The sequence below is a fragment of the Eurypyga helias genome, unplaced genomic scaffold (assembly GCF_000690775.1).
Source record: "Eurypyga helias isolate BGI_N326 unplaced genomic scaffold, ASM69077v1 scaffold13376, whole genome shotgun sequence".
Classification (NCBI taxonomy): Eukaryota; Metazoa; Chordata; class Aves; order Eurypygiformes; family Eurypygidae; genus Eurypyga; species Eurypyga helias.
Genome location: NW_010258605.1, coordinates 25,753 through 51,192, shown reverse-complemented (window position 1 = coordinate 51,192; position 25,440 = coordinate 25,753). Strand labels below are relative to the sequence as shown.

The 25,440-nt window shown below is 45.4% G+C and overlaps 1 protein-coding gene across 1 annotated transcript in view; it reads right to left on the bottom strand.

Annotated features, from left to right (window-relative positions):
* The window catches only part of LOC104511684 (paired box protein Pax-7-like), a gene marked incomplete at its 5' end in the record, with an annotated part of 39,485 nt that extends 17,819 nt beyond the window's left edge, over window positions 1–21,666 (bottom strand). Inside the window, 4 exon segments of the mRNA XM_010154400.1 lie at window positions 7,064–7,263; window positions 7,833–7,883; window positions 7,886–7,979; window positions 21,467–21,666. Of these exon segments, the coding sequence (XP_010152702.1) occupies window positions 7,064–7,263; window positions 7,833–7,883; window positions 7,886–7,979; window positions 21,467–21,666 (545 nt within the window).
* Window positions 21,667–25,440: the final 3,774 nt, after the last annotated feature.

Genomic DNA, 25,440 nt, shown 5'->3' with positions numbered 1-25,440 from the left:
CTGTGACACCTCTTCCACCCACCCAGCTTCGGCTTTGCTCCCACCACCCCATAAGCGGGCAGCGGGGTCTGGGTGAGAAGGGATATTTAAAGATCTTTGCGTACAGATTTCCATGTCTTAGCCCTGGGTGTCTTAAATACGTGCTCCCTGCTCCGACGTCTGGGGGCTTATCGAGCACTTTCACACCTCCCTGCATTTCTTCTTCCAGCTGTCATTGGTCTTGTAACTCTCCTCAGTTTTGGGGTTTTTTTCTGTATTTCTTCTCCTATTTACTCCTTATTCCCCTTTCTCCCCAGTTTGACTACATCTAATACTGGAGTTTACAAACAGTGCCACAGGGACTGATCCTGGACCCACTGAAAGTAATGACAAAGCTCCTACCGAATCCAAGGCTCAGGAACCAACTGTTTGCTCTGAAATCCTTCGGTGTTTCTGTTATTTTAATTTATCAGTAATTCACACAGAGAACAATGTCTGGAGTGGAAATCACGTCGGGATAAATGCAACGGGTGCCACCCAGAGTGTTGGATTTAGGGTTAAGGTAATAAGATGCTGCCTTATTTGTTTCTAATCAGTTTTCAGTGGGATCTGAGCATCCAAATCAATCAAAGAAACTCGTAAAACCTCCAGATTTTGACAGAAAGCATTTCGGTCCCTTAGATATTAATTTCTCCCTTCCCACCCTACTCCTTCACTCGCAGAAACTCATTAGGAATCAGGCAAATAAATACGGATCTATTTTCACACGAGAAAAATGTTCCACTCTCCCTTCTTCCGCTTGCTGGGAGCTGAGGCGTCTAATTGACAAGAGCAGATGGGCTTTGTTTGGTTAAATAAAAAAAAAGAAACAAGTAAGAGACTTTAGTGGAAAAAGTACCAGCTTTCCTGGGACACACAGGTTAAAAGTTGAGAGATACGGCTGCGTTTGACACCGAGCAAGGGAAAACGCCAACGCAGTCTCAGCAGAGCCAGAGAGAAACCTGGAGCTCCCCATGCCCCCTTTTCCATTCCCTTGGCAAAAAAAAAAAAGGGCATGGAATTCAGCCTGTGTTCACCTCCTTTTCCCAAAATCCTGCGTGCAGTCTGCCACAAGGTCGCGGGGAGGCTGAAGACTGATCACAGAGGGGGTGAGGAATAATTGCGGCTCAGAAAAGGGACAGCAGGCACTTTCTGAAGGGCGGGCGCTTCGTTTGAGGGAATCGGGGTCCTCTAGAGAGATGAGGCTGCCGGGGGAACGTGGATGAGGCAGCACGGGGGAAAAGAGGGCAGAGACCACGTGGAAACAAAACAAGAGTGGAAAAGGAGGGTAAGAGAGGTGGAAAAGGGAGGATGAGGAACACAGGAGGCGAGGTTGAAGAAAAACCCTCGTGTGGGGTGGCACCCAAGAGCGTTAGAGGTTAAAGAATATTAGAAGAACATGTTCCTACACTAAGATAAGCCGGAGAAATGAATCCTTATCCGTCCAAAACCAACCCTTTAAAATTCGAGCGAGAGAAGGGTCTCCTTTCAGGGAAACGGGGAATCCTTAATGCTTCCTCCCTCAGCAACTGTAATGCCAGGATGTTCCCAATCTGCTTTGAGGGATGGAAAGATTAAGAATAATAAAAAAATTGCAATAAAATATGTGTGAACGAGGGGGTAATTGTGGACAAATGCAGCATTCAAATTCATTTTTCAGCTCTTTTACACACCATTTCAATCTTATTTTCTGCTTGTTAATGAGATCTTGTTGGTTGGGGTGGGCACGGCTGCCCAGTATCGCTTGGGTAATTGCACATAATTTTCTCTCTACTAGTGATTTGCATCAGATTTTTTTTTTTTTCTAATTCTTTGCTATTTAAACCCCCTCCTCTCTTTCCCCCTCCCCCCCCAAATCTCACCCTCTCCTCCTCCTCGTTCTTCCCCTCCCCTTCTCCTGGCCCAGCAAGACTCATTTTGAATGCTTATTATAGGCACAGTGTCTCCAACAAAAAAAAAAGAAAAAAAAAAAGAAAAAAAAGGCAGCAGACAGAAGGGATCCGTGTCACCGAAGGAAGGAGCGCTGTCTCGCTGGAGCCAGACACCGCGATGCCTTCTCCCCTCTCGCCAGCTAACATCGTGTCTGTCCCAATTGCCAGGTTTCCCCCCTCAAAAAAAAAAAGGGCTCAGCTGGCTCTTCCCACGCTTCTGCCACGATCAGCGTGCTCCTGACAGGGATTCAGATGATCTCTAATCCCAGCCCAGTGAGGCTGAGGAAAACATTACCCTGGACAGTGGAAGAAAATGGAGATGGTGTCGGGAAAAAAAAAACTGTCCTACAGCTGTACAGACCAAGGAGGTTCCTGAGATTAGAGTGCAAATCTGTGGGCAGAGCCCGACCTGTGCCTTGAGTGTCCCTCCAGGAACACTATCAAGAAACAGTGATAAGCCAGAAATTGTAAAATCTGACTCCAACCTTCAGACACTGCCATTACACTGGGAATGAATTAGCCCATGGAGCAAAAAAAAGCCACCAAAAGCCCTGAGAAAATTAAAGCAATAAATACAAGAGGTTGAACAAGTTTCTCTTGGCTCTTCATATTTCTGGAATCGTCTTAATCTCTGGGTGATCCTGTAGGTTTGTTAAAAGATTCAAAAGTCCCAGTAATAACATGTTATCAAAGTATAGGAAACGCCTGACTCTTTAACTATACGTTAATATGTTCTCCAGCTAGACAGAGGCCACCTGCAACAAACTAATGACCATTTGCTTTTCAATAACCCCTTGCAAGACCCCAACATGCTTCAGTGAATGGTCAGACACATTTCAGGTGAAGGCCTGGATGTAAAAGGGCAGCAGAAATTTTAGGAGGCGAAACAACGGACCAAATCCACCTAAAAAAGCATGAAGACATTTTAAAAGTCAGGTGTGTAAGAGATGCAAGCAGCGTGGAACACAGCATGGCCCTACTTGTTTGCTCTTTCAAAAGCACCCAGGGAATATCCCACCATCACAAATGACAGAGGTACAGTCAGATATGGCCCCCACTTTGCTCTTTATGTTGACTTATAATGTACTGCTTAATTGGCTTCGTTTCCTCCTGCCTCAGCCCGCACCGCAGCACACACATTTCTTGAAGGACCGTCAGACGCCGATCAGGATGTAACTGGATTTAATAGTGAGTTTACCATTAGGTTGAGCTGTTTGTCCCAAGCCTTTCCCCAGTCACAGTGACGGGCAATACTCAGCTAGCACAGGTCTGAACTTCACAACGGAGGGATGCAGTTTGTTCTGCCTGCCAGCGTGAAGCACGACCTGGCTAAGGATGTCCTGGTGCCTGGCCTTGTTCTAGGTGAGGTTGGTAATTCATTCTCAAATAAATGGGAAACGATTCCTCTGTGGGATGAAAATAAGTTGGAAATATTTACATATATTTATGAAATCCCACGCACACACTTGGTTTACAACCCACTCTTGTGAGAAATGATGAGACAGAAGCTCCACAGCCAGAAATCCCTCTCCGTATGACTGCTAACTCGTTACTCACTCCTCATATTTAACTTTGCTTCGGGTCTCTACCTCACGGCTACGTTTTAGCACAGGTGTTAATGCCAGCCCGGAGGCAGTTGCAAGGCACTGAGTTAGCCCAGCTGAACCTGTGACAGCAGCTGCTAACCCACGCGACCTTCGGGGAGCGACGAGGACCTTGTCATTGCGTGTTCCTGCTCCCCGCTGCTGTACTTTCCGATAACCTGTGCCCGCTGCAGCCACCCCGTGCATCCTGACAGATGCGAGGCGACTCATCTGCCTGCAGCTGGCCGGCCTGGGAAGTTCACTTTCTCAAACGGGCAACACTCGGAGCAAGACCTCTCTCCTACAAAGTCTGTCCCAGCACGGAACCATCACAAATCACTGCTCGGGTTACCCTGAGGTCTCTTGCTAAGGTCTGGGAAGGAGTATGACACGAGAGAACATGCTACATAGTGGTTTAACCACGCGGGACTACCCTTTGTGCAACCAAGTCGGTGTTCCGGTATGAGGTGTCACAAAAAAAAACATCATCATGGGATGAAGTAGATGAAGACAAAAATTCCCAGCTGACCTCTCACTCCTCGGCAGTCTCAGGTCTGGAATAGGGGCAGAACGGCCTCGGAAACCTCATGGGAAATGCTTTAGAGATCCAGCAGCAGGGCTGGACAGACACAAGGCTTTGTGTGCTACAGGCTGGAAAGCAAGCAAGAAATGTGGCCATTTCCCACGTGAAGCCTGGGTAAAACTTCCAGCAGTGTCTGCTCTTTCTGTCAGGAGGGGGAGGACTGAAGTGCGTGGGGGGACCGAGCCCGCAGAGGCCAAACGTAATCCCCTTTTCTCTGTTGTGAGAATGGAAATGCCATGCTTCTCCTCTAGAATTTCAGCTGCCAGCACCGAGCCCGTCTGGTGGACTCTGCCGGGACACCCAATCCCGGGGTAACTGGATAGCGTGCCGAGCAGTGGCAAATGCTGGGAGCTCTCGGCCAGGCTGGCCCCCACCTCCTTGTCTAAACTGCAAAGAAATCTCCCTCCTGCTGCTGCTAAGGGATGAAACCAGAGAACTGTCTGTTTGCAGCTCAGACAAATTGCCATCACTTTAAGTTCCCAATTTTTTTTTTTTTCTACCTCCTGAACTCCCTCCTTCTCTGTAGTTGATATTTACTCCTGCAGAGAGCAACCAGACATCACACGTAGCTGGACGGGAGGATGAGAGGGTTTGAGGTGCAATGGGGTTTACCTGTAATGCCGTGGAGTAGTTGAGTTATGCACAAATAAGTTATTAATAAGTTATAAGCATCCCACATCGAGACCTTGCAAAACTTCTACACACCCCACTACATAAAAAAGGACACATCTACGAGCTCCCATGCATGCTGTTAGGAGTATTTCTTGCATCCTTCCACTAGGAACAGCAGAGAGCTTTGAAGGGATGAAGGTAGCAAGATAAGTAAATATAAAGCAGTCATAAAATAACCTGCGTTAGCCCTTCTATGCAAAAAAGAAATAGAAGAATTTATATGCTGATATCTTGGCCCTCACATGATTAAAAGCATTAGGAAAATGGGAATCTCCCCTTCTTGGGGGTGCAAAGCTCTCTTTTCTTCAGGACTGCCAGATAATGTATCCTCTCTTTCCCATACAAAGGGCTTATTGGCTCAGGACTCTATCTTCCCCTAGCCTGAGCCTGGGGGCAGGGTAATTTGGGATAGGGATAAGCATAGAAAAAGCGTTGGTCTGGTCATTTCAATGAGCCTCTGATTTAGTGAGCAAGACTAGTAAGTAGATGATGAAGCTACAGAAATGGAAATTGCATGATGGACCTGTATATGTCTAGTGCTTGTGCAGCTTATCACGTGGATCTCATCCTTAACTTACTCTATGGTGCTAAATTGCACTTGTGATAATCTGAATTAATCGCGTCCCCTGGACCATCTAACCTGCAGCCTGCCTTTGAATTCTGTACTATATGCTCATCTCCCAAGATGAGTGCTATTAGAAATCCCTTGTCAGAAAGATGTCTCCCTATTTCCCCCACAAATTACACTGTTTGAGGCAATATTCAGCCTCATGTCAGTCACACTTCTACATTTTCTGTCTTATGACCATTCAAAGATAGAAGTGAGATTTTTATACCATTTCAGAGAAGCTGCAAAATTTCCCTCTTTCCAATGCCACTCAATGTTTGTTTTCACACTCCAGAGATCACGAGGTATTTGACCTTAAAATCTATATACCTCTCTGATGTCCTCGTTTATTGGACTCCCCTCTAAACAGTTGTAGCCTTTTCATTTCAGATGCCTACCTAATTTCTGCCTGTAGTTTCAAATTATTTTGCACTTCCTATCTTAAACAGTGTTACTGGCCACTCTGGAACAACTGTTACAGTGCACTTCAGATGTCTCCGTATTTCACAAGCAACTGAGAGCAAAAGTAAAGCATTTGGTGCCCTTCCAGGGTGGCAGGCACCACGTGAATACAAGTCCTTGCTGTTAATTTTCAGCACACAGGATGTGCCTCGTTCCACTTAAAAGCAAATGCGTATTTAGAAAAAAGATTACATCAAATAAAGCAAAGAGAAGGTTAAAGGCTCTATCTAAGGAGGTGGCGGACAATCAGAATCCTTATCCCAGGACAGTGGTAGAGTGTGGGCTGTATTCTCAGGTGGTGTGCATCCTGGCACTGACTTCAGTGGAGCTCACCAGCTGAGAACCTAAAGCTACACCCATAACACACATGTGGCACGGGCTCTGCTCTCTCTAGACCCGCTGGTGATGGAGGCTTTAACCTCTCTACGCTGCTGAGGTTGCTTCTCTGTCACATGCAGCGCTGAAAAAGCACTCACACGATCGGAAGGCCATGGCCGTTGCCTTGTAAACTTAAAACACACACACTCCATTTTTTACACAAACAAGTTACGTGTGAAATGTACCTTTCCCTCCTTTGAAGCTTACCTACACATCTTATTCTGACCTTGTGGAAAGTATTAGCAGAACTGTTGACATGACAATTAGTTTCTCAAAACTAAATCCCAGATCTACATCCCTGCATTTTGAGGAAGCTCAGATCCATGGCACTTAAGTGAGGGCTTTCTGCCTTCCAACCGGACTTGGACAAGCTGGCTTCAGCTAATCTCTAGATCAGTTGCCCACAAATCATGGGCTACTTCTAAAAAAGTAACTAACAAAAAGTAACTAAAAAAGTCAAACGTGCTGTCATTAGGCTAAAATTCACAATCGAAAGGCCCACATCTGCACTGGAATTTTTTTGGAGGGCTGAGAAGATGAACTCTGATGCTCTAGGTGCTGGTGTTTGCAATTCCAGTGGACTACCCTGAATATGGGAACTAACAGGATACAAATGCTCCGGCAGTATAGTGCTGAGCCCAGGACAGAGATACTGCCGACAAACAAATTAACTAATTACCTTAACTAGGCTGTCTCCAAGAATTCATGACAATAACTCCTTTGTTAACCATAATACACTGTGATAGCCTGAAGCTTGCCCTGCTCTCAGAGGCTCTGAACCAGCCAGATACTGTCAGCCAACGAGAGAGAATGGAAGCGGGTCACATACCTGTGGAGAGAGGCCATTGCTAACAGGATTCATGTGGTTGGCAGGAGCTGCAGCATTCATGAAACTGTCCGAGTAGCTGGAGAAGCTGTGTCGGGCCCCGTAGGCAGAGCCAGTGTCTGCAGCGGCGGCTGCGGCAAGCCCCCCTTGGTGCATGGTGGATGGCGGCAGGGGCTGGGGTCTGTGTACAGTGCTTCCCCCGTCTGTGGAGAGAGCGGTCAGAGGTATTAGAACTGGGACTGTGCAAAGCCTGGATTGATAGTTTGGCTATCCTTGTCACAGCTTCTTTGTCCCACCAGCTCTGTGCTTCAGGTGAGCACAAGCAGATCACGCAACAGCTTATGCACAGTGCAAAATATGCAAACCTGGGATGAAATAGCTCAATTTTTTCTTAATTTTCCCCCCAGCCAGAAGCCATAAATTCCCTTGTAAAGGCCAAGGCCAAAGCCAACTCGAATTAGCAATACTGCTTCCACTGAGCCCCAGTATGGGGCTTTATCCAGAACAAGCATCCGTATGATACTCACTTTGGACTGATGTACTCTCCGTTTCAAAGCAGAACAATACAGTCATGAGACACATTGACACAGCACATGACAGAGGAGAAAAACATGGAGTTTCTAGTGACTTGAGGAAAAACTTGGCCTCCTCATTTAAAGGAAAACCTCCTATTACAAGAGCCTCATTGGGATGCCATGAATCGGAAAGGGAAGGGACAATGGGCTGAGGTAGGGCAAGAGAAGAGGAGCAGTGCCGGCGAAGGGGTGCTCACCTTGGGAAATGGTGGTCGTTGGGTAGGTGGAGTCCGGCAGTTGGTATGGGTTGGTGGGAAACCCCCCGGCAGCAGGTGATTGAAAGCCGCAAGTTGGTTTGCTCCTGCCTGTTTGCGCCACCTCGCTCTTCGGTTGCTGAACCACACCTGGTGGGGAGAGGAAGGGCTGTGTGAGACTTACTCTGAGCTGCTCTCCCATCTCACCTGGGTTGCTGATGGACACACATCCTGAATTACCACACCGGCCAGGTTCAAGTCGCTGCCTGACAACAGGCTTTGTGAGTATTTATCTCCGTTCCTCTGTTTCCTTTCTCCCAAATGATGATACTACCACCACCATGCCTCCTGGGTGAAGATACATGTATTTAAAATGGTTAAAAATAGACTAATATCATGGGAAGGTGCTATCAGCGGTAGGGCGAGATGAAGAGGAATAATTTAGCTTGTGTATTCCGAGAGAGTCCATACCAAATAGATGCATTGCTACCACCTGGCCATTCTGCCTTGTTATCTGACAACTATGTGAATTATGCTGAAGGATTAAGTACCATAATAGCAACACGGCTGCACTGTTAGGAGGGATAAATAGACAGATTAGCATCATGGTTTCTGTGTTAGACAAGCTAAATAGATAGAACCAGACTGGAGGGAATACAGGGTTTTCTTAGCTTCTCTGTACTACAGCAAATCACTGTTGTCTGTATGCTAAGACATGCTCTCCTTGCAAAAGGCACTGCAGTGTGCACTAGAATTGTACTGCAGCCAATTTAAATCTCTGTGCATTAAAATAAACCCAATATTAATGCATGTGCAAAGCTGAGCTCGTGTTTCTTACAGTGCTGGTTCACCTGTAAGACTCAAGGGGAGATTTTTCTAAATGCATTTGTCTGCCCTGATGTGTTTTATCATGGGCAATCTCCCTTATGCATAGTGGAAAGGGCTTCTGAAGCTGTCTCTTGGGCTTGGTTTACTTCATTTAATCAGAGAGGCTCTCAGGCTCGATCCCTGTTTGGGGTTCAGAAGTATGCGGATAAGCTTTCAAGCCAGATGAGAATGCAGCTGCTGGACTTTGTGAGGCCTAAAGGGCTAGAAAACACGATTAAATTTCACAGCAACAAGAAAAAATGGAGCAAAAATCAAGAGTGTAAAGCATTTTTGGGGAAAAATCCTCCATCAGGCTTCCAAGCTGCTCGACGTCAGATCAGAAGCTGGGGTTACAAGGGTTTGAGGCACTGCAGTCCCAACTGCCCCCACATCTTGTGAACGAAAACAGAACTCTCTGTCCCAAATATAGCAGAACCTTAGTCCGATGTGCATTGTAATTCAGACGTGACCCGAACCTCAAAGTGGGAGAGCCTTTAAATTGAGTCTCCTGTAAACGGTCACTTGTTAGTTTGCCTTTTTTCTTACTGGCAACTGTGGGTATGTATAATTCACTCGGCATGACAAGGCAACGTGTTTTCCCTGAGAGATGCTTATTTAAGGGAATGCTGGCTCTCAGTCCACATCCACTTCAGTGGTGCTGGCTGCAAAAGCAGGCATACGCCGAGCTTCACACACAAATATCTGTGAGGTTCTCTGGATAACAGTCTATTATTGCTCTTTCTAGGTGTTACTCACCTACTAGCATGCTGTGGGAATAGTTTGCTTAACACCTGTTAGTTACAGTTGTGTGTGACCTGCTGCTGATGGCTGGGAAGGACCTAGTCCTGGGCAGTTCTTCACAGTTATTTACATCCATGTACAGTGAAAACAAAAGAAACCCGGTTTTCTTTGGACAAGTTGGTCTAAATTAAGCCCCCATTAAATATATACAGTGCTGATGTCAGGTCCTTGGCACCAAATGCATCTTTTTACAGACTTATTCCTACTGTACTGCACTACTGGCTGAAGCAGCATAACCTCTTAGCACCTTCCAAGAGCGTGACAGAAATAGGTCAGCTTACATCCGATCTGCATTGATCAACAAAGTCCATGCAGGTCAGATTCTCTGTGTCCAGTTTTGGCACCGAAAGTCGCTAGCAAAATCTAGGACAGAGTTAAGGAGAGAGAAATGAATGAACATTAAGGTCTGTAGTACTTTACAACTCTTTCAGACAGTCCAATCCATGGCACAGTTTCTAGGAGCAGTGAGCAATGCAAATGAATAAATAACCTTTTGTTTGCCTTGGTCGTGCAAAGAGGACGGTCATGTCCTTTTCTTATGCATACATGTATGTGTAATTCATGCTTTGAATTAAGGATACAGAACCTGGCTCCTCCTCCCACATCATTTGCTTCCACTTTTCACAGTCAAAGACATCAAAACTAAGTGAGTATTTCTGTTAGCTGAACATAAGGAGATAAATAAACCTTCTCTCTTCAGAGAAATAGGTCTATTCCCAGACCGGAAGAGCTTCCAGTCCAAAAAAAAAAGGAAATATCTCAATGCTGAGAATAGCATATAGAATTCAAGTACTTGAAGAGAAAACTTAACCAAACAGCTCTTTTTTTTTAGAGAAACTGAACTCCAAGAAAGTAAAAGCCACTCCAGTGATTTCTAACACTTCCCCAACATTGCAAAGGGTGGGAAAGTTCCTTTTTTATAACCAAGAGACAGATGCTGGCAAATCCATTAGGGATTAGAAGTTCAGAAGAAACATATGGAGTGAGATGGTCTAGTGCGGGACATGTTTCTTCAAAAACACCCCCCAAGTCCTTGGCTCCCCTTCTGTTTGTCAGTTGGCTAGCATATGATCAAAACACAACTTTGAAAATAGTGGTGTTGGCTTATGTTACGCCACGTGAGGTTATTGTTGTCCCACACGCATATTTGCATTCGTTGTTCAGAATTAAAATTCACACACACGTGTACGACTTGTCTTGCTTCTCCACATCCAGTTAAAGGGTGTGTAGTTCCTCTATTTTTTAAGGGAGATAAAACAATATTCTGGATTCTTTTACAACCAGGTAGAGTTGACCAAAAAGGCCTGTGCGTGGGCCATTTTTGGGTGTCTTGCATACACTGGTCTGCATGTTTGTGAAGAAAGGAAAGCTAATTTTCAGGCCAGTGGACTATCACCAGAGAAAGACAGTCGGTTCTTAATTATGCTACGGGCTCCTTCTGTGACTTCAGGAAAGCTATTGCTTGTCTGATTTAAAGTCAGTGGAAACACTCCTGTATTCAACAAACTTTGGTCCCTACACAACCCATGCATCAGACCACCACCACTAAATTGAGGAGAAAAAACATGTTTTCTTACATTTTAGTTTATTTCAACAATCAGCCATCTGAGAGAGGCTCTCTAACTGCCAGTAGGCACCACACCCAGCAATAGAAGATCTCTGTCTTGACTGGAGCATCATAACAAAACAAATAATAAATGATAATAATAGTACATACACACGCACCAAATGAGATTCACAACTAGATGCTTAAAGGTAGTGCTTCCTAACAGAGCCTGGCTGGGGAATCCAGCCACAAATCCACTGAAACCTTCCACAAAGAAATTGATAGGATTTATCTTCCCGTGCAGAGGAAGGGACATTTCATGGCCCAAACAGGTTGATTCTGCCCCTTATTTATAACCCCCAGAAAAAAAGAAGATACATTCCAGCTAATGACGTTAGCAATTCTTTCCCTTCCCCCGCCTTAAAGGTGGCTCAGGCCTTTATGCTTATAAATCATTTTATTGGTAGTTAAAATATAGAGGCTAGAGCATCTAACTGTAATGCGAGGCGCACTTCAAAGGGAACCTGCTTTCATTTCACAACAGTTAAGGTTTTATCAGCCACTAAAGATTCCCCCTGCCAGAGGATCCTGTTACACCATGTTAAGCCTGGGGTGAAGGCTACAGCTGCTAAAACCAGACTGGTGGGAAGAAGATGAGGAAGAGGAGGAAGTTCTGAAGCTGCTATGGACACACTGTTCTAGAGGCTGCTGGGACTGGATCACAAGAGCTTTGTGCTGGAACAAACGTAGCCAGCGCTTGGGAAAAGAGCTGTGTGAAGAACCCAATAGCAGGTGTCAGAAACCTGCTTTTTCTTAAAAAGGCAAGTTTTTTGTGATCATTTCTCTGTGTGCAGCAGGGACCCTGCGCTGTGTAAATGTGCTGCTTTCCAAGGGTATGGAAGTACGATACAAGCCACTGAAGACATTTGTACCTGCTAAAGACAGTTGGGGCTTTTGTCCCTGTGAATTGTCTTCCAAGGAACATATTAGGTAGCAGGAGATGCATTATAAAAACTGCTTCTTATGGAAAATAACTTAAAGTAGATATCCAAGCCGGTTCTTCATGTTCTAGTCATGCCCAGGGTCCAGAAAAGACCAGAGTCCCTCAATGTGCCACGTGCACCTTGCTCAGGAGGCGAGTATGCCACTACAAGGATCCTGAATGTTAGATATTCACCGTAGAATATCCCTCAATCTGTTACCTTCACCATCCCCTTCACAGATGGGAAAGAGAGGCATGACAGGACTAAGAAACCTCTCCAATTCATCACTGTCTGTCTCGCAGAACCAGCTGATTTCAGAAGAGCCCAACCTCCCAGCCGGATTGGGTTTGGGGCAAAGGTTAGCACTGGTTCTTATTTAACCTGAACGCCTGCTCCCAACCCTGCCGACAGCCGGCCCGAGATGTCCCAGCCACTTGTTCTCAACCAGCAAGGCAGCGGAGAAGGGCTGCAGAGACAGCTGCCTGCCAGGATGGGGCTGGACTGAATTATCCCGGCAGCCGCTGAGATATGGGTCAGCTCCCACAATTTGTCAGACAAGGAGAGGAAAGGAAGGTCAAAAAGAGCCTCCTGTGGGAAAGCAAGCCTGTTGTGTTCCTGCTCAGCCTAATCAGGACTTGATGTGGGAGAAAGATAGATGGGATAAATGAGCTCATAAATGGAAACAGGGATGGAAAAGCCAAGCTCTCCAGCGGAACAGAAGAGATGCAACATGTGTTTGCTTTCAACCAAGAGGTTGCAGAGACCAGGTGGAAGAAAGTCATGTGTCTGTTTATGGGCCAAGCACACCAAAAAAATTCCAAAGTCAGATGATGTCCCTCCCAGGTTGCATAGAGGTGACTCTGCCAGACAGATCTTCTCCAGATTCTCCTCTGAACCGGAGCAGATCCCTGCAGTGCCTTCTCCACACTAGTCATAATCCTGGGCTTCCCAGGAGGCTGATGCAGAAGGCTTTTAGAGAGGAACTGTAGCAGCAACAGTGATGGGAGATCGGGGTAGTTATTCCTCCACTCGAACACCTTCTTTCTGATGGTGCTGAGAGTCAGCCCACCCAGACTGGAAAGGGTTGAGGTGGTCCAGTGAGATGGGACCCTGTAAGCCTCTACAGCAGTTTAGTGATGGTCCTCTGCCAGGGGCTGAGGAGCATGGAGAACAGACATTGGAGACGTACAAGCATCACTGAGGCTATTAAGGTAATTCTTTACAGAAGAAGAAAAGAAGCCCATGAGAGTGCACGGATTTTAGGCGCGTAGATTTTTCTCTGCACATGTAAGGATACGGCTATATCTAGTGACACTTTGGGTCAGTGCCTAAAACGTTGAGCCTCTGTCAATTGTGGGTGATATGGTTAAGATAAATATTAAACAAGGTTAGTGGAGCAGAACAAATGACTTCAAAAATGAGATTATCCAATGAATTTAGTCTATATTTCTCCTAGCATATCCCCATTCCTGAAGGTGTCAGCTATTTATAACCATCTGCTGAAGAATTTCAACAAACAATTTGCGGAATGTGGATTTTTTTGCAAATCTTTTTTTACAAACCGTTGCTAACAGTGAAATATTTGATTACTTTACTCTTGCAATATTTTTTCTAATCTTTGAAGTAATCATGTCACAAACACTTCCTCAACCAAAAGACCATCTCTACCTTTGAATAATTGTCACAGTATGAACAACTCGGAACTGCTAATGGTTTCATATTCCGGATGGGGAAGCAGGAGGCAGGAGAAATAGGATAGACCTGTCCACTTTCACACTAAGACATCCTAGACCAAGTTTGAACTTGTGGCTTCACACCTCCAAACCTGCCCGATGATGCAGCTTTATCACTGACTGTAATAAAAGTTAATAATATTTACAAATAAAAAAATACTATCATTGAGTAAAATAGCTATTGGAGACTGAATGATTCTTTGCAAATGTTGTGTTTTCCAGCTCTACATTTTACAAACTGTGCTTCTCAGTGACTATTTCAGCCATCAGAGGAAATTCTGTTAAAAAAAATAAAATAAAAAATAATCCTTCTGTTTTACTTCTCTATCTCTTTATAAACTCTGTGTCTGGGGATGAATGGGACTTGCGGAAGCTGAAAGACGTGAGGATGAGTTCACTGCTGTCAGAAAACAGCTGCAAGGTAGTCTATTTTATGAAGTGCTTTCTCTCCACTTGAACACTTGCTTCTTAGACGACCCAGTCTTAATGATGTTAGAGTTGCATTTAAACCTTTCGGAACAGGCTTTGATGTTCACACATCATGGTGGTGAATGAGATGTTGGAGAGTAGATTTCCTGCTGCTACTGTTTGGCTAGAGCCAGGCTGGGCTTTAACAGCAAATCAGTAGCACATCCGTTTACACTATCAAGATTTTCTTTACAAAAGAAAAAGCTATGAGTTTTTAAAAATAGCTTAAACACTGTGTGAAGTGGCTCAAAGATTAAAACACCTTGGGAAACCCTCCTCCTGATTATTATAAACAGCTTCCATCGTTGACCAAACGGAATCTATTTCGTCAGTAAACAGAAAGCCTCCTTAGCTGGGGAGGTTGAGAAGAGACGAGAGCCACACGTGCTGGCTGCTCGAAGCAACCGCACACTTGCTCACTTTACTGGGCACAAGCAGGGTGATGGCTCTGCTAGAATCAGAGGTTCAGCATTGGGCGTGCGAGCAAAGTGTATAAGAAATATTTTGGTCTGTGCCCTGGTTGGACTGGAAATTTTGTGATAAAGGTTCTTCTCATAAAACCTCTGGGAGGCCCTATTTGTTTTTAATACAATGGGACAGACACTCCGCTGCTATAAATCAGTGCAACTTCACTGACTTTCATTTAGACCAGCTGAGTGTGCAGTGTTATACACAACCGCGTCGTCCAAGGCACTGCGATCGCGTTCATTGCTTTGGCCTCTGGGCCCTCTTTCCTTTGTCAGGAAATCAAATCAGCACCACATTGTTTAGGGGATCCCTTTTTCAGCTTGAGGCCGTGAGGCTGGCAGTTCTGCTCCTTGGTCCGCAGCGGACCAAGAAAAGCAGACAATGATAAACAATCGAAAACATCAGTCCTGGGTTTTGTACCTCAACACAAAAATCCACAATTTTATCTAAAAACCGTGTTCTAGTAAACTGAATGGATTCTTCCATCTACAACTTCAAAGCAGCATTTTCTGACAAACATTTCTCTCTTTGTTTCACACAAATTCCCTGCCCCACACATACGAAACAAGCTGGTCTGGTCAAATTATACTGCAAAAGTTTATATTCATTCCTGTTGATTTCAACCAATGCTTTGCCAGAAGGACTACAGGATTAGGTTTATCATTCTCATCTTCAGTAAAGTATAATATACTTACAAAATAATGCTGACTCGCTCCAGCAAGATGCCCTTAGGCTTACATAGCCGGGACTACATCCCCTGTCAGTGGGACATTTCTGTTTCCATGGGGGTTGGTTACTACAATTCTACTATGAACACGAAAAGTGCTGATGTTTTTCTAAGCAAACCCTTAGATACAGACACAGGACGTGCTTGCAATTTTAAGAGATCACCTCTGGCTTTGAGAAAGTTCAGGTGGAAAAAGACTTGCCACTGCAGTTTGGATACCTGGAAATTTAAATTACATGTTGGTTTTGTTTATTTTTATGAGATTAGTAGATAGACTGAGGGCTTGTTTGGAGCATATTAGCTGCAGCAAGTATGCTGTGGGTTACTCTCTCTTTAATCCAACTGCATTTCTGTCTCCAGTTCAGGCTGGAGAGATGTGAAAGAACAGCAGCAATGCCGTGAGGCACCAAGCACCGATTCACTAAGCAAACAGAAAGTAACGTTACAAGACTAACCAACCTCTCTCTCATCACCAACATCCTTCTGCAGTGAGATCTCCATGAGACAGGAGGGGGAAGAATCTGGACCCTCCTCACCATCTCGGCTGCATTCAGCCCTCGTTGGCTTTACCTTGCGGAGCCACATCTTTAAAGCTGGCTGGAACAGCACGTTACCCTCACCCCGACCTCTCCTGGGAGCTGGATGCCACTTGGCATTGCATGGCTGGTCTCCCAACGTGCCTGGGCACACGCACCGGCAGTGCCACTGTGGTTCTCACGGACCAGCTGCCGTGGTGCCAGGGGCTGTTCTCACCCTGGGCCATCTATCTGGAGGCTCCGGTGTGCGAGAGCACGGCTGGCCCCGTGCCGTGGAAAACGAGCGTGCCAAGCCAGGCTCTGCCAACGAGAGTCCCGACTGCCGGCTCCTCTGCACAGCCTCGCAGTGCCCCGGCTGCTGCCAAAAACACAGGGCAGCTGTTGTGTCATAACCTCATCACAGCCCTCTTCACAAGAAATGTAAACTAGTCAGACCTTCAGGAAGAAAGAAAACATTCTCAGCTGACCTTTAAGGGAGGAGGGGGGTGCCTCAGAAGAGCCAGTTTGGCCACATCTCAAAGAGTTTGGGAAGCAAAACACCAGGCAAACAGCATTAGGCTCCAGCAGCTTTGCATGACTCCAGTTAAGGCTCAGAGCTGGGGGAGACCTGCTTACTGCCGTAGTGTCCCGTCATAGAGTGCCTTCACCTTCAAAACGCACCATCTCAAGGACCATGACAGACCGTTGACCCCCGAGACAGCTGGTGAAAGGGCGCTGGGGTCCACACTAACACACAACAGAGAGAGTGGAGAAGTTCCTGAGAAATCCATCTATTTTATGGAAGCTAAACCGCATAGTACTGCTGGTAGGCAGTGGTTTTCAGCTTCTTTGCACTGAGCAGAATTGCTTTGTGAAAAATTTCAAGCAAAATTGAATGGAATTTCTTTTCTGGCGCTCCATTTGACATGTCTGAGCCGCTGCAGCACGATCTAGAGTATGGCTGTTTGTTTACTACAGTTCAAAACTGTGTCATGAAACACATATTATATGACTAGCCTAGAAATGCACTGAGATTTCAAAGACAGAATTGCTCTGAGCCTTTTTATTAAATGAAACATCCATTTTCTCCCAGGCAGAAATCACAGCGGTATCCATCGTAAAAATGATCAATAAAGCATTGGGTTGCAACTCCTGCTCTCTAGTTTAATTTTGTTATTGAAATAACAGTTTCTTAGGGCATGGAATTTCCTGGGGATTAATAACTGATGTTAATAAGTCACCCACCCCTTCGCGCTTCTTATTTATTTCCAGAAAGAACCCCCTGCCCAAACCATAGGAACTAAGATTAACGTACTTGCTAGCGGTATGCATGCTCGTACCCAGCTGCCCATGCTATGACCATCTGCATCATCCGCAGGTGATGCTAAGAAGCAAAAGCCACCATCGATTTTTTGGGAATAATTTTCTGGAAAACCTTTTTAAAATAATGCTTTAGAGCCTGCCACATCTGACTCATTATAGCACCAGGGAAAATGGAGACGGGCTGCTTGCACGGGAACCTATGCACCAAAGGCTATTTATGAAAAACACATTCAGAGCACAGATTTTTAAGTGATTTTTCCCCCATCCCTGGCTGTCTTCAAGGCCAGGCTGGATGAGGCTTGGAGCAACCTGGTCTAGTGGAAGGTGTCCCTGCCCATGGCAGGGGGGGTGGAACTGGGTGATCTTTAAGGTCCCTTCCAACCCAAACCAGTCTGTGATTCTAAGATTCTATTATTTAGGATTGTGGTGCTGACCAGAGGACAATTTGGGCACATGCACTGCTTTGTTTTTATCTTATACGCCTTTCTTTTGGTATCATTCAAGTAAAAAACGGAAATAAGCACAGGTGTTTGTTGGTAACTAGCCTTAAAATTGCAACACATTTGAGTAAACAGATCCACAAATGGGATCATCTAGGAGAAGGATTAGCTTCAGCTCCCTACGCCCATGACTCCTGGATCTGATGTCTCTTTTGACATTGGCACTACTTTGAGAAGTCATTTCTACATGAATTTCCCAACAAAACTATTTTCCTAACGAAAAACACTCTACTGACAAAGCTAATCTGTTTAAGAGAAAAGGGTTGTTCTGAAAAATGTCCCTTCTCTAGAAATGCCATGGAGGAAAGTTTCAAAATTATCACAGAATCCTGTGAAAGGAGGCTTTTTTCCATATAAATCTTTGACATCATCAGTTAGATAATTGCAAAAAATGATGTAAAACCCCAAAATACATTCAAGATCAAAATCAAAGCCTCCATTAAATTAGCAACATGAATTGCTTAGCTGTTAGACAGTTTTTAAACCCGTGAATTCTTGGCATTCAACGCTTTTTTTCTGGAAGGGTAGGAATGGGAGATTGCAGATGGGCAAGAATTTGTTCAGTACTGGACAATTAGTGTGGACACAGGAGTCAAGACATTGCTTGCACCAAAACAAGGCAGTGGGAATTTCCACTGGTGGCCTTGCTGGTCGTGGGTTTGGCACTGTAATCCTGATCCTTCCGGAAATCCACAGCAGTCTTGTCCCTGGCTATGCCCAGTTTGGGATAATAGCTCGTACCTTTGGGTGTGCTGAAGTCTGAATGCTGGAATCCTGCGTCTCAACCACACAGACACGGCAGTGACCTTGCAAAAATATTGCTCACCCTCCCGTGATCTTCCTAACAGATGAGAAACCGGAGCTTGGAACTGCTTCCCACCACCACCCCCACTTGTTGTTCAGCTTGTGAATTTTACTAGCTGTCAACGTGTCAAACTTCCACTTAGCTGGACAGCTGCGTGACCAGCCAGACTCCGAGGCCTGCCAATGAAGTTTAACAGAGCTATCAGCTTTTCACATGAAAGAGATTATGGTACATGAATCCTCAGGTGTGAGAGAACAAATGAGACTTAGGTAAGTTCACCTTTCACATGGTAAAGCAGAGAGGTGAGGAGGAAAAAGAAGCAGAGTGATAGACAGGCACGCTTATTTGGGGTCAGTGCTTGTACAGTGATTAACAAAATAGGATGCTAGTGCAGGGGTGCTGTCTACACAGAGTAAGGAGGCCTGAGAACAACACCCAAGCTGTGATTCAGAGACCTGGGTGTGATCTGGGCCCCATCTAGCCATGGCCGTGCAGCAGACAGGCAGCACTGGGGTCCAGAAGATGGATGAAGCAATGACCAGACATCGAGGAGCGGTGAAGGCTGCTCTCGAGTCTCTTTTGTGACTATGGATGACAAAGTACTTTCACATGTCTACCTCCCATTTTCCATAATAACACGATAAGCTTTTGGAGACAAGATAGATGGGTGGATGCTGGCATGGCCCTTAACACCCAGAAACCCTGATCTCATCTGGCCCTACTGTTATTACAGCCATCTTTAATCCAAAGCACGTCTCTTGGCCTTAAAAAATCTGTTGAGACAGAAGCAAGCCTATGAGGTGGTAGAAAATTGCCTGCTGGATGGGTACATGTGTGGATGTGTGTGGCTTTTTTTTTTTTTTTCCCCACAAGAACTTGATTGACTAATGTTTGTAGGTCCCGAGAGCCAGTAAAAGATCTGCTCTGATATCCAGAAAATTTTACAAGGGGCGGCAGGCTTAAAAGTGGTGGGAAGAAGCTGACTCTGCCAGGATGTTGGAATGAGAAAGCCATCAGGAATGTGCCTCGGAGAACAGCTGCTACTAGAGCCCTGGCAAGAACCTCCACACAAGCTGCCTGGGAGCAAGTAGGGGGATTCGGAAATCACAGCTTGAAACAAGGGAAAGGTTCTCTTTATTTATTTATTTAGCTTTCCCTTTCTGTTTTTGCCTCCCTCCTTTCTCCCAGCCTTGTCACAGTGAGGTCAGAGTGCCTTGGAAAAGAGAGAACCTGCCTCTGGGTTTTGCACTCCCTGGCACTTCAGGGATTTTCTCCTCCTCTCCAGCATCCCCACAGCACGGCTCATCCAACACAGGCTTCTCTCACTCCATAAAAAGGTGTTACCTAAACTCTGTTCTTGAAACTCCTTTTTGTTGAGTCTGTTTGCCACAGAAACATCTCTTTTTATTCCCCCCTTAACATCTTATATCCATCTACACAATTAAGAGCCTTCAGAAATAGAATATGGAAAACAAAAATGAAGGAATTCAGACATTCCAACTTTTGGTAGCTTAGTCACCTTAATTAGCCACTTTCCCAGGCTCCATCTATCTATGAACCCACATGGCTAGCAAATTAACATTACTACTGTTGAATACTCTGGCATGGTCTTTTGGCTAAGATCGAAACTACAAGCAGTTTAAAGCTTCCTAGAGTTCCTTGTTGCAGTTTCCAAAGCCAAATCTTGAGGGATGATGGATTCAGGAAAATCCAGTATCTCCCAAGGCAAAGCTGGAGGAAGGTGAGAGGACATCTGCTGCAGTGCTGTGACAAGCTTAACGCTTCTTTGGGAAAGCAGGCTAATGGGAAAAGTCCTTAACCAGTGAATGTCCCAGGAGCAGGGAGAAATGTCCATTCCCAGACAGCTGGGGGAAAACAGCAAAAACTTTTGGCAGTTTTGGCTTCGGAGAGAATACATCAAGCTCATTACCCTGAGAAGAGCAGAACAAAAAATCCCTGTTTTGTTTTGGAAGAGCTGGTTAATTGACTGACTGTTTCCTTGTCACAAGCCTGGGGTAGTCTTTCCCTCATCTCTAAGTGCCCACGATTCAACCCTTGGCTGCATGCACAGGGACCCCTGTGCTTAGCCTGAAACCTAATCGCACTGGGCACACGGAGGACGGACTGCTGGGGTCTCCATTTCACTTCTTTAACCCAGCATAATCCCCAATCCCTCCCCCTTTCCTTCCCCTTCCCCAAGGGACTCTATTATACCCCCCGATCTGTTCACACTCCTTATCCCTCTGCGTGTTTGCACACACTGCTGACCCAGCCTTTATCTGGAAGACATAAGGGTCTCTGTGTGGAGTTCCCACAAGGGCTATTAATCGTGTAGATGTCAGAGTCCCCCGGCTCCAAACCCTCCCTTCCTGCTCCTCCCCTCTTCTTCCCTCCCCCCGCCCTTTTTGTGCTCTCTGGAGATTGAGGGAAAGAAAAGTTTTATGAAAATTCACACACAGAACTTGCAAACTTTGCAAAATATGATCCTCTCCCTTGGGCAAGGTTGGTAAATGCTGTGATTTCTCCTAAAACGCCAAATACAAACAGAGACACACACTGCTTCCTCCTCTGCAAATGGAGGAATTTCCTCAAACAGAAAACAGAGCTAAATGCCTTGCCAAGTTAGGGAAAGTTTGGCTCCTGGTCCCAACCTGGATGGAAACCCTCCAGCTGGTACCTCTGCCATGGGCCAAATCCAAATGGTGTATCTGCAAATCCATGGGAACGTGGGAATCTGCAGAACTGGATTTAAGTCTCAGATCCTTGTGAATGTGGCCCCAGAGAAGAGGCATATCCACACTACCACCTTTCAACACCCTCATCCCCAGAGGCTGTTTCCCAAGGGAAACAAGAAGCTGTGCCCCCAGGCTGACTCGACCCTGCAGTGGCTCTAGTCCTTACCTGAACTCGGGCCTCGGTGAGCTTGGTTCTCTGAGCTAGCTCCTCCCGTGTGTAGATGTCTGGGTAGTGGGTTCTCTCGAAGGCCTTCTCCAGCTCCTCCAGCTGCTCCGCCGTGAAAGTGGTTCGACTGCGACGTTGCTTGCGCTTCAAAGGCAGGTCTGGTTCGGATTCAACGTCAGAGCCTTCGTCCAGTCTGTTCCCTGGGGTGGGAAAGAAGTGGGAGATGAGGCTTGCATGGTTAAAAGAGAGGGAGAAAGGCTGTTGGAAGAGTTACGCAGCCCAGCAAAGTAATCTCAGATTTACTGGGATGGTGTCCATCAAAACAAATACTCTGTCCATGTGTAATAAATACATCCACCAGTTTTCTACTATATCTGTAGTTTCCTGTTATTTTTCCCCCATGTTGTAAAAAGCCCACCTATCAAAATCAGAACTGTTAGCAGGAAAGGAATGGTTCAAAGTCCACTACTGAAATTGTCACAGTGAATGAACTTCCCGTTGTTGACTAAGTTATTTCAAGAAATTTCCATTTTCTATTTGAAATTAACATTTCAGAGTTGCATATTTTACACTGAAAAAATTGAGAAGCTGAAATGAGCGCATACAAATGTCAATACACGATGTTTTGCCTTGTGCAGCCTAATTTCCTCTTGCATTTTGTCAAGTATCGGTGTTTAAGATATCAATTTTAAGCGACCTTAGAAAGAAAAACAGAAAAATCTGGAATTTATATAGCTGGGAAAAATATTTCCAGCTCTCCATCACCTGTAGGTTGGGCATCCCACAGGATACAGTCCCTCTTCTCCTCAATTCCCAGATTTCAACAGGAGTTTTGTACAAGGCCAGACTCCTACAGCATTAAATGTCATGGAAGTCCTTCACCAACATCTAATTGGTCACTAATTTCCTTCACCTTCATTGCCCGGGACCTCTGCCTTTCCCTTCTCCCTGCCTTGAGCCCAGCACCACATTTGATGTCCCCTGAGGCCCTTCTCAAACCTGGGTAAGTATAGATGGAATAAGTAAGCCCAGTTTTGCTCATGTTTTGTCTGGACTTAAGGCAGAAGGCACTACACATTGATATTCACTGTGGATTTTAGAGGTGACTCACCAAGAATAGTGTCAGCTCTGTCTAGTGTGTGCCAGAGGCCTCGCATGGGGCGAAGCTTGGGTTTCAAAGATGTGCGATGTGCAGGTTATCGGTTCCCTGTGGTGCAGATGTTGATGTATGGAGGATCCCAGCCAGGCCAAAACTTTATGTCTGCCTTTGGAACAGTGAAAAATGTGCCACTGGTTCATGGCAGCAGAGAAGGAAGAATATGATATATGAAACCTTTCAGCTAGGTGATAGATCTGGCCTCTTGTCACTTTTTCCTTCTCTCTCATGAAAATAGGGGACTCATTAAATGTGAATTTACTTCTTTTCCTACCAAGCTTGAGTGCTATCTTTCAGAGTAAGTGCAGACAGAGCCAGAATCTGCTTAAATACTGTGCTCACTGAGAAATGTTTTTTCTTTTGAGTAAACCTTTGCTGATACAGGTTTAAAGCAAGACTTACATGTGCCTATCGTGACGATAAAGTTCCCTAAAATTACTAATAGTGTTTTTCAGTCCTTGCTTTTTGTTCTACTTCTATACTATCATCCTCCAAAAATCTGCCTTATTCTTTTCAGAGCTGGGAACGGCAGCTGTGACTTCCCCAACAGCTGCTCGAGAGCAGCGGCAGTTTGAGGAGTATGAGGCAAATATCCCATCGGGCCTCACTTGTTTATACTGAGATCACCACAAAATGCCATCGCATTCAGCTTGCTGCAATACAAAAATGCTTTTATGTCTTGGGGCTTCACGGGGAAGATGCGGTGTTGTAACTCAGCTAGCTACAGTTGTGCTGGAGTCAGAAACTCTGCTGCAGGAGTGGATGGCTTGTTCTGGGGGGAAAAATAGCCTCTTAAGAGGTTTTCTCTTCTTCTAGGTCTGGCTTACCAATACACAGGGTCTTTACACATGTTCATCTTTTTAATACAAGAACTGTTTAATTCTCACTGAAGTCAGGAAACTCACTGTTGACCTCAGAGGAGCAGCATCTGTCACACAGTTTAAAGATAGTTCTACTGTACACAGCAGAAATGTGTTAGTGAACTAGCTTTTTGGGTTTGTCCATTTTCAGAGAAGGTCTAGAATCTCAAGTGGTGTCAGAAGAACATCTGTACTTGAAAGTCACAGCCCTCTACATCTGGACCCCAGATGACTCGGGGCAGGTAGAAGCACATCTGGACCTTGGAGTACCATGCTGTGCAAAAGCACATCTGGAAACCTATAGCATACAGTAAATGTCTTTAAGTTAATCACTTAAGTAACTGACTATTATTGGTTTAATTAGTATCTTTTCTGGAAAAACTTGATATGAAAAAAAGTAAGGATGGAGGTATGCTTGGGTCCAGGCTGTGAGAGGGCCAGTGTGAGGAAGGGGAAGGAAAATACACCAGGTGAAATGTCATTTAACTCTCAGCTGAGCATATTTCTTTACAGTAAATAAGCATTTCCATGTAATAAGTATGCATGCTTAGCAGCAACTTTCAGCCTGTGAGCTCTTTAGCACAGGAATTGTCATTTGCAGCATGTTTCACGCCTGGGGCAACGAAGCCCCAACCTGCTTGGCAAGTGCTATGGTGACAGCAACGTCAAAATGACATTTTAAGATCTAAGTCTTCTCTTGGCCACTTGATAGCAATGCTGTAACATCTCCCTACAGCCAGTCCTCTTGCTTGGTCCAACTGCTACTCAGTGTACAAGACACCCAGGATCTGATATCTCCCCAGGTGAGGAAAAAAAGGCCTAGAAAGGATCTGTACCATGTTTCATCTCCCACACTTCACTTTGCTCACTTTTTTTTTTTTTTCTGCAAAAGCCTGGGAGGGAAAACAGCCCAATTTTCTTCAATAGCTTTATGCTCCTAATTAAGGATCCCTGAAGTGGCCACAAAGTTTTGGTAGCGGACAACTGATTGTCATGAGTAGCAATCTCATCGCAGCAGCACCAGCATCTGTGTTGGCCATGCTGGCTACAGGGTTGCAAAGGTAGAAAGCCAAACCTTGCGATATAAACTGACGTAACACTTTCTATCCGCAAGACTCCAAACAGCTCCCAACCGGCATTATCTCCATTTTACAACCGTGGCAGGGATCGCGGAAGTCACCCACCTACGGTCAACCCTGTGAGTCAGGAGCAAGGCTGGGAAAAGAAGCCACAGCTCCCCGTGCCAAGTCCGAGGCTCCAACAACCCGACTACAAAGATGAAACCAAGAGAGGAGGAAAAATCCCAGGACATGTCTGGAACCAGCTGGCCTCAGTACGCTGCAGCTGCTGCTGTCAGACACAGATTCATTAAATAATATAGAACGGTTTTCAGCTGAGACAGGCTGCAGCACTAGCCTATTATCTATTGCATCCCTGTTATCAGGGGACAGCTTCCCTTACCTGTCTAAGATGCAACTCAAGGATCTAAAAGGTCTTTTCCATTCCCAAACAGCTGAAACCTGCTGGAACAAACACTGCCATCATCTCTACAAAGTTTCTGTGCAATGAGGTTTACAAAGCTGCAGGAGTAAGTAGCAGGACTTGCTAGGCAAATCCAGGGAGATTCATCCAAAACTGGAACGCTTTGCTTTTTGCCCCACATCCTTGTGTGAAAAAAGGATGTTTAGCACTGCCAGCAGCATGAGCAGGGGCGAATCCCAGTTTGCAGCCTCCAGTACAACTGGGCAATTGCCGTAGAAATCATCGTTAGCGTGTGCTGGTAGCATTTTACACTTACTCAGCACGGGCAGCAATGAACACCCTGTAAATACGAAGGTGGAGAAATATCTAGCAGCAGCTTCTTGTGTGGCTTACCAGCCCTTAGTTGTGATGAAGGATGGGAAACAGCTAGCTGTCCAGTATGCAGCTCCCATAGGATATCATAGTGGCTGAAGACT